At 39.6% G+C, this 13,880-nt stretch overlaps 1 protein-coding gene across 1 annotated transcript in view; it reads left to right on the top strand.

Moving 5' to 3' along the window:
- Positions 1 to 13,880, top strand: part of CFAP58 (cilia and flagella associated protein 58) — an 86,394-nt gene that overhangs the window by 10,456 nt on the left and 62,058 nt on the right. Inside the window, exons 5-9 of the mRNA XM_028730340.2 lie at positions 1,401 to 1,595; positions 4,307 to 4,444; positions 6,095 to 6,254; positions 8,126 to 8,208; positions 9,400 to 9,591. Of these exons, the coding sequence (XP_028586173.1) occupies positions 1,401 to 1,595; positions 4,307 to 4,444; positions 6,095 to 6,254; positions 8,126 to 8,208; positions 9,400 to 9,591 (768 nt within the window). The remainder of the gene's footprint in view (positions 1 to 1,400; positions 1,596 to 4,306; positions 4,445 to 6,094; positions 6,255 to 8,125; positions 8,209 to 9,399; positions 9,592 to 13,880) is intronic.

Here is a 13,880-nt window from a genome sequence, read left to right on the forward strand (position 1 = left end):
CTTTCGTGTGCATGCACACTTCTTCAGATACACTGAATCAGAAGTTGCCAGATCCTTCTATATAGTGAGAAGGTGGGGAGGGGTATTACTCAGAAGGGTGGTGGGAATGGATGATTGGCAGATAGCTGTGATGAGCCTGTTGACGACTCTTAACGACTGCAATAGGTAAGTCTGAAGAAGTGTGCATGCACACGAAAGCTCATACCAAGAACTAACTTAGTTGGTCTTTAAGGTGCTACTGGAAGGTATTTTTTTTTCCTCAGAACAGTTTTCCTTCTGTAGGGGACTTAAATGTTTGCCAAATCTGCACCAACTTCCCAGGTCTGCTGCATCTGCTGCTTTATAAATACTGAGAGGACATGTTCCTACCCTGCTGAGTTTATAATCTAGATTAGATTGAGGGGAGACATCAGAGGAGAGGGCAGAATGGAGGCAGGAGTAGGTTTTTAACCTTAGGTAGAGGGGAAGGGGAACAGCCTGAGAACCAGGGTTCCTTCTTCTGCCGGTTCCATCCCTTTTGCTTGCATCCCATCTGGCATCCCATCTGAGTTTTGTGATCATTTCTTTCTTGTACTTGTAAAACCCATATGGGTTTGTGGGGTAGATAGTGGGGTGTTCAGCGATCTCTAGATTTTCTTGCCCCTCACTCCTCAAAAACATTCCTTTCACTGTTCATCAGATCACTTCTTTGTCTTCCCTGAAGTCTCCCTAAAACATATTTTGTTTCACAAAACCATTCCTTAACCAACTGTGCTTCACCCTCACCTCCATTCTTCATGTGAAGCATTGACTTTATCTCATTACCCCTACTTAGCCCAATACTGATTGTAAGTTCTCTGGCTGCGGTTCTGATCAATTTTACTGTGTAGCGACATGGGTAGCACTGTGGTCTAAACCACCTTGGGCTTATCTATTGTAAGGTCAGCAGTTTGAACCTGCACGACAGGGTGAGCTCCCATTGCTTTGTCCCAGCTCCGGCCAACCTAGCAGTTCAAAAGTATACCAGCGCAAGTAGATAAATAGGTACTGCTGTGGCGGGAAGGTAAACAGAGTTTCCGTGCGCTCTGGATTCCGTCACAGTGTCCCATTGCGCCATAAGCAGTTTAGTCTTGCTGGCCACATAACCCGAAAAAAGCTGTCTGCAGACAAATGCTGGCTCCCTTGGCCTGAAAGCAGAGATGAGCGCCACACCCCATAGTCAAATCCGACTAGACTTAACTGTCCAGTGGTCCTTTACCTTTTTACCTTTACCTTACTGTACTGTACAATGCTGTGTAAATTGTTTAAATAGCAAAAAGTAGAATGCTGAACTTATATGTGGGTAAAATACACACTTACCGATTCCCCTGATTAAAAGAAAAATATATTTTTGCCATTTCCTCCTCTATTGCTGTTTGCAGCTTAATCAGGAAATCCAGTTGCGTCAGAATGAGGCTTCGAGGGAGGCCCGAAGAAAAGAAAAAATGGAGAGGGAACTAAAACAGCAGCAGATGGAATTAGACAGTAAATTGGCTGAAATGAAGGCAATGCAGCAGAATATGAATAGAAACAAGGAGGAACTCCTGAGAATTGAACAGCAGCTCAAGGAGCAAAAGGTAATGTAGGGTCTGACATTGAACTTCCTTAAAAACACACACACATAGACTCTTCAGATCAAGGTCAGATTTTCAGGACAGAATGAAAACACTTGGGGAAACTAAACACTTTCTTTTTCTTGGTCATAGACGGCTAATATAGATTTTGACAAAAATCCCACCTGCTCCTTCACTCGCACTGAAGTAATTTGAGAATGCCTTCTAAAGATTTGTGGCAAAATAGAACAATAAAGCCACATGCACAAAATTACATCCTGGTCCCTTAGGTTTGTTAAAAGTATCTCTGAGTGTGAGCCTTTATTACATGACATGAGATAAATGAATGCATAACTGTGGGATTCTGTAACATGGGAAGCAAACATGGTTCCCTACTGTTGGACTCCATCTCCCAATCCAACAGCATCTGGACTGTACCCCCCGCCCCACTGTAAGATGACAGGGTACTTCCTGTTTCCTCTGAGGTCTGCCAAGGAACAAATACGAGAGCAGGAATCAGGAAGGATTCTAAAGATGGGACTCATGTCTGGTTTGTAAAATTATCCAGCAGCACATAACACAGTTTTACATATGTGAATCTAGCAATACCCATTATGAGCCCATTGATAGTTCTTGAAATTATGGTCTTTCCTTTGTTACTTAAAAAAAAAGTTGCATTGAAAATGTGGCAGCTCTGGATAGCGACTAGTAGTTGCATTTATGTCTTATTAAATGGGCTACTGGCTTTCTACTGAATATTTCTATGAACTTGATTCAGATGCGTTTGAACCTTTTTAGTGAATACATTAAAATGAATATGCCATATTTTCTTGTATATAAATGAATTTTATCAGAAAACTCACTTGAATGTATTTAGTTTCTGTAGGTCTTCAAGAACTCACTTTGGAAATTTCAGTGTCTCAGGGTATATTCACACACAGTTGGTTTAAGCAGCATGGCATCTGTGGGGGAAAATCAGCTTATGCTGACTTATTATTTGACTTATTATTGTGTGAATGCTGCTTTTTTTTGTGCAAAGGGATAATCCACACCACCACATTTGTGGTGTTGGGCCAGAAGCTGATTTTGGCTGAGAAGAGCATGTGTATGACTGTCTCAGTGTGGACTGATGCAGCTTGAGTAGCAGAAACTGATGTTTTTCTGCAGTTGCCTCAAACTAATAAAACATAAGAATGGACTTTCACTTCTGCCTAAAACAGTGTTCATGCTCTGATGCCATGGCTCACCAGACTGTCATTTCATACTAGTATATTTCTTAACATACAATTGTTGCTCATTTCCCTCTGAAATATTGAAGCCTGCAGATAAATAGGGAAGCATGACAATAATATTTTCCTATCTGTCACTTGTGAGGTTAGCTGTCAGAATGCTGGTAAAGATCTTTAGACAGAAGTTGCTGTCAAAGTGCAAAGTATTCATTTTTAAAAACCAAAATATCATTTCTTAGCATTTTTCTGATCAGGCCTTAAAATGGTCTAGATTATTTTTTCACTCCATTTCCCCTGATGCTGCAAAGCCCTATGAGAAGCAATTTTAGTAAACAGTAAAAGAGGTTTGGTAATTGTAAAGCAGTTTCTTCCTGGAACAAAAGTCTTCCTGGAGTTGCTTGTGTCATGCAAATGTATAGTCCTTCCTTCCATTCCCTGAGTGTATTTGGGTAGACGTCTGTGACAGTTGTTCATTTAGATGAAGTATTTAATAAAACCAAGCACAGATTCAGTGTATATGCAGAACTGAAAGGAAAATTTTATTGTCTCTGTCAAATACATTGGTCCTGATGTAGCCTTTTAAAATAGTGTGATGATCCATTTACACATTATGAATGGTAATTGTGGGCCAGTCCTGGCATAGCTATTAGCAGCCACAGAATGGCGCCAAGTTTGCTTTACTAACATGCTTCTCTGCTCCCAGAATGTATTGTGTGTATTGATTTTAATCAGTCTGTCAGATAGTGATGTCTTGCTACCCTTTTCTGTCCTTCCTATTGAGGTAACTGAATTTCACTGGAATATGCACTTCTATGGACTCAAGTAATTATGAGCATGTTGAACATATATGAAGTTGCTTTATATTAAAAATACTATCTAGACTAGTATTGTGACAGCACCCCTGAAGGTGCACTCTTCCACTGTCTCCCAAGACAGACGGACACCAACCCATCTAGACCAATATTATGACAGGCAGTGGTGTATCATGGTCTTAGGGGCAGTCTTTACCAGCTTTACCAATGGCAATCCTTTGCCTTGAAATACTTGAGATTGAGCCTGGGATCTTCTGCAGTGATACAATATGTAGTCTACCATCTCATAATAGTCCCTGCTTTTTATTAATGTAGCATATGTCTGCTAAGATTTATAATTATAAAAACCATTTGACTATTGCTCATTTGCAGTGATTACAGGAAGTGTTATACACTACCAAATGTCAATAAGGCATTAAAATATTTATTGGCTACCTGTGAGGGAGGCTTACAAAGATCCTACAAAAAAGATTATACCCCCTGAGTTATTCATTAGAAGCTGCCACTCTCATTCCCAGTTTCTGAACAATTGTCATATTTCTCAAATAGGATACATTACTAATATGGTGGTAAATGGCATTTGATTAAAAAAAAAAAGTGAAGGAATTCTGTTCTCCTTAGAATCTTTGTAGAAGCTGAGGGTGGTACTAGTATATTATAAATACATTTATGGCTTTGTGCCACAATTCCACAGATTCTGAATGAAAGAGCCACAAAAGAACTTGAACAGTGTACAGCAAGAAATCTCAAGCTCCAGCAAGAAAATGAACAGCATACTTTGGCCATTGATCAACTCATGCAGGAGAACCAGCAGAAAACCACAGAGCTGAGAGTAAGTTCAGTATGACATCAGATACTATCCCAGTTTCAAAACTGCATTGTACAAAATGGCTGCTTAGTAGGTGTGTAACTACTAGATTATGTGTCTAGATGTTTGATCGCTATGAGGCTTCCTTTGAAACACAAATAGCAGATATGGAAAGACAATTCTTGTTGGGACAGAACATTCTCACCCCCAGTGAGAATTACATTACAAAACATGCACATGAATTGCACTGACATCCAGGATAGCCCAAACTTTGGAAGTGGTGACATCATAATCTGCTCATACAATTTATTTTCTGCAAAAACCTTATTCTTCCTATTATGGCCTCTTTTCTATTCCAATTTGTTCCCCGACCTTTTGTGTTTTTTACATTGTTTTTGTGGCATCTTAGAGATTCCTGTCTTTCCAAGATAGGCCAATCTCTCCTTGAGATGAAAGGCACTATATATACCTAAGATATTGCCATTGTTCATCTCTTTTGTCTAATCTCCAGTCAAGAACACATCTGCAGTTACAACATGGTTTCTGTTAAAGAAAAGGACAGAAAACCAATAGTTTATTGAGCTTTAGTAATGTACAACCTGTTCTTCTAAATAGAAGAAGTCATTTGCTGATGAAGTGTTTGCTTCCAAGGGGCCTGGTTGGTTAAAACAATGGAAGCAAGTTCTAGAAGCATATAAAAATATTTATCTGGTGTAGTAAAAGGATTCCATTTCAGAGTTTCAGGCTATCACGATTATTTTCTGATCTATGTTCATGTTTATTAAAAAAGTCATTATCAAAAGCTATTATCACAGCCGATGACCTTCCTTTGGATATGAACAAAGAAACTTTGGGCACCTAAAAAGCTAAAAAATTAATTGTGGCACAAATTTCATCAGATACATGGAAGACTCAAGCCTACGAAAGCTTCTGTTGCACAGTTCTATGAGTGTCAACTTAGAAGTAAGCCTTATGAGTTTAATGGGTCTTACTTCCAGGTGCATAGGATTACACCCTAAAATGAACCTTGTTGTTGTTGGCATAAGTTACCAATATTCTAAACTCTTTTCAGGAGTGGGGCTACTGTTGGCTGATTAGCCAGAGCCCAGAAGAGGGAATATAATACTTTAAAATAGATGTTGGCTTGCACCACTCTTTTTGCCAGTGTAAGTAAGATCTGCTGAGTTGCCAGGTCATGTGACTGAACTAAAAGGTTAAGAATCAGCGTCTCTTGTTATCCTGTCCCGTCCCACCCCTGCATACGTTTGAGTTCTGCAGGCTGAGTCCCAGCTGAGCCACAATCAGGGAGTTACAGCAGCTGAACTAGGACAGCCCAGGATCTTCCTAGTCCAAACTCACTCATCCTGGTGAATCTTGGGTTTGGAGTGCACTGTTAGTTCTTCTGTCCAGCTGTCATTAGGCAAGTGATGGCAAGCTGAGTACTTGGTACTAAAGCTCAAGAGTGCAGCGGAAGAAAAAGGATAGAGAGAAAAGAGGATGAAAAACAAAAGCTGTGCTCTGTAAAGCCTTCAGGGCTCTGAATATTTTCATTTATTGCAAATGACAATGGCTATTATATTTTTTTTTTTACCCAACACATTGCAGTAGGAGCAAAAGTTGATATATACCTTACTAATCGTTGCCTCTCTATTCCTGTTCTTTTGTTTTCTGTAGGCGAGAGAAGATGAGGTGTCTCAGATGCGTCAAGAGATTTCAAAACTTTCTAAAGTGAGAGAGGTTATGCAGCGAAAATTACGTGCTGTAGAAGAGCAAAAGACTCATGCTGAATTCGAAAGGGATACCCTTAAAAATCAGATAAATGGGCTGGAGAGAGGTAGGAGTCAAATTTAATGCAGTGATATGGAAATTTGGTTGGGCAAAACAATTTCCCCCCAATATATGTCTTAGCTATACTTCAAGTGTTACAGAAAAAGGCAAGCTCCTGAATTCCCATGCTATGTCAACTGTGGGTTTATTATTGTTTAGTTGGTGGTGGCAGGTTGAGGGTATGACAATGCGCTTCAGCATATCTTAAAAATAAATCAATTCTTCTTTATTTTTGTAATGTTTGAAGGAAGTATGGGAAAGCAAACATGCATCTGTGAAATGTGGGCAGTTGCAGTTCCCCTTGCAAGTATTTTCCATACGTTTTGTATCTCTGAGTCTTCGTTCCAACCATTTCAGAAAAGACCTGGTTGACATGCTTGGGAAATCTGCTATTAGCAGTTCCCTGCAGGTGCAGGAACTTGCAGTTTCCAGTAGAAAATAGCAGAATGCAGAATTCCAAGTATTTTGATGCAGCAGGGCTGAGAATTGTGCCTAGTTCTTGGTTAGGAATACAATGCAAGTTGTGGGAGCAGCTATGAATATGTAGTTATGGTCCACTTCTCTTGCCAGGAATCCACCAGAGGTTTATCTCTTGTGTCCTGAGATGAAAGAAGTCAATGGAATATTAAATACTTCATTGTATAAAGGCGAAGTTGAATTTTCATTCTCTCGGTCTTAGAAACCAAATGAGCTTTTCCAAGAGATAAACAGAGTGAAAACAAGATAAAATCACAATATAAAAACACACAATACAGAATCAAAATAAAAAACAAAACCAACCCAATAACCCCCTAGTATTTGCCTAGTATTGTATCCTGTTGTGATACATGCTTTCATTATATAAATGAATAATTATTAAAGCAAACTTTTAATACAGAAATAGTAATTTAAAAAATAAAAAATGGAAAGTGGGGGTTGTTGTGTATTAAATTCTTGCCATGGATTCACTTGATCTGATTAGACTTTCTTTGTGATCAAGAGTCTTCTACTTTGTATGGATTTTGAGTGTTGCCAGTGAATTAATGAATTAATATTTTTCAGTTACCAGCTGTATGGATTAGTGTATTTCATCAGGGTTATCCTGTATTGCAAGGTTTTTAACCCCACACTCTACAGTAAGCCCAACAAAATCAGACCTCCCTGCAGCTGCAGTAAGCCCTGGAAAGAAACCTCCCACTGGCATGTTCATTTAGGAGACCTTATTGTTGGAACTACTCCTGGGCCTCCATACGTCTTAATTTGGCAGAGACATACTTAGAGGTTGGTTAGGTTAGCACCTGCCAAGGCCACAGACTCGGTGGGGGGGGGGAGGGTTGATGGACAACAATTGCAGCTCTCTCAGCACCTCAGCGGAACGATCCTGACATGGCATGGGCTGATGCAGCAACCCTGCAGAGCCCCCTCCCTAGTCTGCAGTGGTACTGTCTGTAAGGACGCTGCTGCTTGGTCCGCTGTCCTAGCACGGCAGCTGCTCCTGTCCCGTCCCCCGCTCCCTCTGTTTGCCCTGAGAGCGGCCTTTCAGCTGATGTGGTGACAGTTGAGGCTTTTAATTCACCATAGCTGATTTGCTTTCCCCTGTTTTCTCTCCTGCCTTGACCAATTTCCAGAGTGTGTGCCACTGCATGTTCACATCAAAGAGCAAGGGCCATTGACTTAAGCAGGGCTTACTTCTGAGTAAAGTGTGCACTGGGGCAAAACCTCCAAGTTAGTGCCTTTCTGCTGTCACCTTGTCAGAAGTAATGAATAATCATATTGACTTTTAGTTTTAAAGTAAAACTGTGTTTAAAAAATAAAATCCCATAATGTTTTGTTTTGTTTTGTTCAAGTTATGCAGTCTGACTCTGAACTCAAGGTTTATCAACTTTTCCTGTGTTTTAGAGTTGGAAGGTGCAAAAAAACAAGCTGAAATTGACAAAAAAGCTATAGATGAGCTGGTGAGAGAAAGGGACATATTGAACAAGGTGAGTGTGTACATCTGACTCTAGAAAATGCATCTCTCAGTCATTTGTACAAAACCAAATCCTAGTTGTGGTCATTAGTAGTCATTTGGTCAAGTATGAATATGCACACTGCTGCTGGAAAATGCTTCCCCTTTCTTGGGCCCATCAATCTTCTATGAAAGGGCTGCATTTTTGGTGGCAGGGGCTGGGAGAAATTCTATTACTTTTGTGGCTGATGTGGTATACCATAATAGAAATGAGGTGGCAGAGAGTTTTAGTCTTTCTTTTACTGGAAAAAAAACTTTGCCGTTCCATCAGGTGACCTGATGGACAGCAGCAGCATCCTTCTCATTGAGAGTGGCCCAATGGGAAAAACACGACAGGGGCATTATTGGTAAAACTAAAAATCAGTCTGACAGATATACATCTATTGATCATTAGTGATGACTGGATCAGCCTATTTCTGTTCCATGTCAGTTTTGCATGGACTCAGTCATACGTCTGTTTCCTTTTTGGTTTTGCAGATTGTGTTCTGATCCATGTAAGTCCAGGACTAGTTGGTTTGTGACATAATGCAGACTGAACAAATTTATCCTCCATCCCTATTGAAAAGAATTATTCTTGGATATAAATGTAACAAAGTTCTGCAGTTCTGTAGACAGTTTGTTTGGCAAAGTTTCACTGATGCCAGTTGTGCCCGGGATTGCAAACTTTGTCCACTATCTGTAGTAACATGCAAACTTTAAATGGAATGTCTTGCATCTTGGGAACAAGCATTTTAAAAAAATGAAATACCAGGTGTTAAGAGTACCACCTTGGGATGATTTATGTACTTTTCTGGCAATGAGAGTCAAACTATATGTTACATAGTCTCTCCACATTTCTTCTTTCATCAAAAGCTGTGGGAGGCTGCAGTGAGGGGTGAAGCAGGAATCTTCTAGATAAGGAGCTAGGAAGATTTGAGCAGGAAAACAGCCGGAGGAGACATAATTAAGCAGTCTTCTCCCCCACCCCAACTCCTCTGCTGTTACTTTCATTCTACTGCTGCCTCCTATGGCTGCTTTTCATTAAATAAGAAAAAGTCAGGAAATTCCCATGTCATGTATCTCCCATGTAATGTCATGTTTGGACATGAGTGCTTGGTATTATTAGGCTTTGTGAAATCACTCTTATACAATGTGTCCCCTAACCATCTTCACCGTTTGTTTGCAGAACTTGCTCAAGGCTGCTACCGTTACTCAAAAGCAGATGAACCTTGTTAAGCTCCATGAACAGTCAAAGAAGAACCTGGAAGAAGAAATTCAGAATTATAAGGATGAGGCTCAGAAACAGCGAAAGATAATCTTTCAGCTCGAAAAAGAGAGAGACCGCTATATCAATGAAGCCAGTGATCTCACACAGAAGGTATGAGAGAGTTGTTTGCAGACTTTTGCCTTCAGAACTAACAAGATGTTCCTTTCAGTTCTTGACTTTCTATATGAATTTTGCCAAGGTCCTCTCAGTGGTCTTTAGGGTACAAGAATAAAGTTCCAGTGAGTCATACTTATTCCTCTGCATGTTCTTTACATCTTAAAAAGTCCACTTAAGCATACATTCTGGTATCTATAGTTAGTGTCCTAAAAACCTTCCTGTTGCTTGCTAATCAAGAGATCTAGGATCTAAATTAAACATACTTAATTATGCTGCCAGAAAAACTATAATTCTGTGATGGGAGTAAATTATGCAGATTAAGGAAATTGACATCTTTTTACTTAACTAGCATGTTTTGCTTGATGTGAAAAATTTGCCGGTTGGGGACAGAATAATTTTGTTTTTGTTGGAACATATAAGCAGGATGCATGGGATTTTGTGAATTAGCTGGCATGCGGAAATGGGAGAAAAGGGGTGAAGAGCCTGCAGAGATTACAAGGAGCTGTGCAGAGCATGTCTTATCAGGCCTCAGATAGCATGCAGAGGGACAAAGAAAGGCAAGTGCTCCCTAGAAAATTGCTTGCCCTTCATTTCTCTTCCCATTTGAGAGACATTGCTAGGTTGTTACAGCTGTTAAATCCTGAATGACTATATAAGGGTTTTTTTGCATTTTTTAATCTGAAAGCTTGGGCAAGTGGGAAAAAGCTTCCCCTCTTGCTCTCCTCCAACCTTACCCTGCACTCATTAGCTTGTTGCTTTTGTAGTACAGCCCATACCTCAACCACTAACATTTATACACAGATATCTCCTGGCTTTGTGCACTTAAGGTGAAATTGCTTGTGTATTAATTATTTATCCACTATAAAATAACTTACTCTTTTCTCAGTAATATAAAGGACACTGCATTATAATTAAGAAGGGTTTTTTTAGATTGGCCATGCGGATATCTAGATTTATCTCCCTGCATAAAAAGCTGTTACTTCTCAGTATGTAACTTGAATCTGATCTGTTGAACTAACCACAAGTTGTGAATTTTTGCAGAAGCTATGTCATAGCCTGTTTTGTTCACTCAAGCTGGTTAGGTGGAGCTTTCTTGCTTGCTTGCCCTATGTGACTGTAAAATGCTCTGTTATTTGCTTGAGAACTGACTGAAGAGCTCTACATAAAACTCACTGACAGGCATGCTAGCTTCCAGTCTGTTTTCTACTCATTGTTATTCCCTCCTCACTTTATGATTACTTTCTGTATCTTCATCTGATTAACAGATATGTGCCTTCTTGTATGACAGCATGTATAAATTCCTTGTAATAACAATCCCATTTAAGTAAGATTTGTTATTATTTTGGTATCTTAAATTGTCTTGTGTTTATGGCAGTGAATCCTTATCAATAGCATTATATACTGTGTATCGGTATGTGTGTGCGTGTGTGGAAAGTGAGAGAAATTGATGTAATCACTTGTCCACAGTCTCTTGATTTGTTAAGTAAGCAAGAAGAGGATTTTTTATGTGGTAGCATGATTTTTACATTTCCCATTGTATGTATGTATGTATGTTTGACAAATGGATGCCAACAACAGGAGCCATGGCCCTTTCAGTACTGCACCACAGTTGATGTTAACCATAGGAAGGAATATTAAGAACTCTTGGGTATTCTTAAAAAAGATTATTGAGGCCTGTTATGAACAAGGCACATCAGTCATTGCTGCCACCTCAGAATGGGCCTTATAACTAGAGGTGATTGTCCAAGTTTGAGTATATGTAATTCCAGTCCAAAATGGAAACATCATAAACTAAGGAAAAAAATACATGTGAATTCTGACTTTGGACAGCCTTGGCACATAGCTGGTGCAAATACATTTTGCAAAAAGATCAGGATGTTTATAGATCATCAACTTTAAGTGATAATTAGCTAAATATCTGTTTTATCATTGAATGCATTTCATATGGTACTCTCTAGCTACACATAAAAACCAAGGAGCAAAAATGCTAATACCTAAAAATTGTCGATAGGTTGCACAAATAAAACTGTGAAAGAAGAACATAATGAATACGATTTTGGTGATTTTGATGTTTACTGCATTCCCTTCAGTGCTTCTTCCCTTTTTCCCTTTGTCTGAGAAGCTTATCCATAACAAAGCATGATCTTCCTGCCAAATTTCTATGTTTAGGAGACTTGGGGACTTTCCAAACCAGCTGCTTATTGAGCAATCATGCTGATATATTCACACACAACTTGAGCAGAAATTATACAGCATTGTCTGTTTATTGAGTATTCATCCTGATATGTTTGTGTTGAAGTTTTATGATATTGCCAACTAGTGGTTATTATCCCATACTTCCTAGTGCAATTTTCCATCACCTTTCTTACCAAACATTTTGCTATTAAAAAGGTAATGGGATATTTGTGCTAGAAATTGTTGTGTAACAATCAGGTTTTGTGCGAATAAACAATCCAACTGGAAGCTCCAAAATAATAGTAACGCTCAAAATCTTTACAGATAGGTAGCCGTGTTGGTCTGCCATAGTCAAAACAAAAAAAATTCCTTCCAGTAGCACCTTAAAGACCAACTAAGTTAGTTCTTGGTATGAGCTTTCGTGTGCATGCACACTTCTTCAGATACCTGAAGAAGTGTGCATGCACACGAAAGCTCATACCAAGAACTAACTTAGTTGGTCTTTAAGGTGCTACTGGAAGGAATTTTTTTTGTTTCAAAATCTTTAGTTCAGTATGTTGTTGTTGTTGTTGTTTAGTTGTTTAGTCGTGACCGACTCTTCATGACCCCATGGACCAGAGCACGCCAGGCACTCCTGTCTTCCACTGCCTCCCACAGTTTGGTCAAACCAAAGAACTCATAATTGACTTTAGGAGAAAGAAAAGTGTATTTTTACCATTGCACATAAATGGCGAGGAGGTGGAGAGGGTTGGTAGTTTTAAATACCTGGGCATTTATATCTCTGAGGACCTCTCATGGACTGCAAATATTAATATGGTTGTGAGGAAGGTGCAGGGGAGGTTGTATTTCCTGAGAATGCTCAGGGGACTGAATCTATATCAGCACCTACTTCTGTCCTATTATCACAGTACCATCGAGAGTGTCTTAACCTATAGTATATTATCGTGGTATGGGAGCAGCTCTGAAACGGATAAAAAAGCTTTACAGAGAATAATTAAAATTGCCCAGAATGTTATTGGGCTCCAACTACCAACCCTGGATGAGATCTTCACGTCTCGCACTTTGAAGAAGTCACACAATATCCTGAGAGATCCCACCCATCCTGCTCACAACTTCTTTGAACTGTTGCCTTCGGGCAGAAGATATAGGACAATGAAAACACGAACCACACGCCTTCTGAATAGTTTCTATCCAAGAGCTCTGATTGCACTAAATAATGATCTCAGGGCCAGCTGCAAGGAATAGCAAGCAGGGAGTAGGAAGGAATGAGATAGGTTTTAGGTTATGTTATGCCTTTAATAGGTTATGTTATATTCTGGATTATGTTATGTTTTTATAGATTATGTCTGAATAGGATGAGAGTGATGGAGATACGTGCAAATGTGTATGTGAACCCGGTCTTTGGGTGGGTGTTTGATTTTCGTTGTTGTGTATACTGTGTATATACGGACAATGACAATAAATTTATCTATCTATCTATCTATCTATCTATCTATCTATCTATCTATCTATCTATCATCTATCTAAACTCATATTGGTAGCTTCGAGAACACTGTCCAACCATCTCGTCCTCTGTCGTCCCCTTCTCCTATTGCCTTCAATCTTTCCCATCATCTGGGTCTTTTCCAGGGAGTCTTCTCTTCTCACGATGTGGCCAAAGTATTGGAGCCTCAGCTTTAGGATCTGTCCTTCCAGTGAGCACTCAGGGCTGATTTCCTTCAGAATGGATAGGTTTGATCTTCTTGCAGTCTATGGGACTCTCAAGAGTCTCCTCCAGCCCCATAATTCAAAAGCATCAATTCTTCGGCGATCAGCCTTCTTTATGGTCCAGCTCTCATTTCCATACATCACTACTGGGAAAACCATAGTTTTAACTTTGTCGGCAAGGTGATGTCTCTGCTTTTTAAGATGCTGTCTAGGTTTGTCATTGCTTTTCTCCCAAGAAGCAGGCGTATTTTAATTTTGTGACTGCTGTTACCATCTGCAGTGATCATGGACCCAAGAAAGTAAAATCTCTCACTGCCTCCATTTCTTCCCCTTCTATTTGCCAGTAGGTGATGGGACCAGTGGCCATGATCTTCGTTTTTTTGATGTTGAGCTTCAGACCA

The sequence above is a fragment of the Podarcis muralis genome, chromosome 6, assembly GCF_964188315.1.
Source record: "Podarcis muralis chromosome 6, rPodMur119.hap1.1, whole genome shotgun sequence".
NCBI classification, from domain to species: Eukaryota; Metazoa; Chordata; class Lepidosauria; order Squamata; family Lacertidae; genus Podarcis; species Podarcis muralis.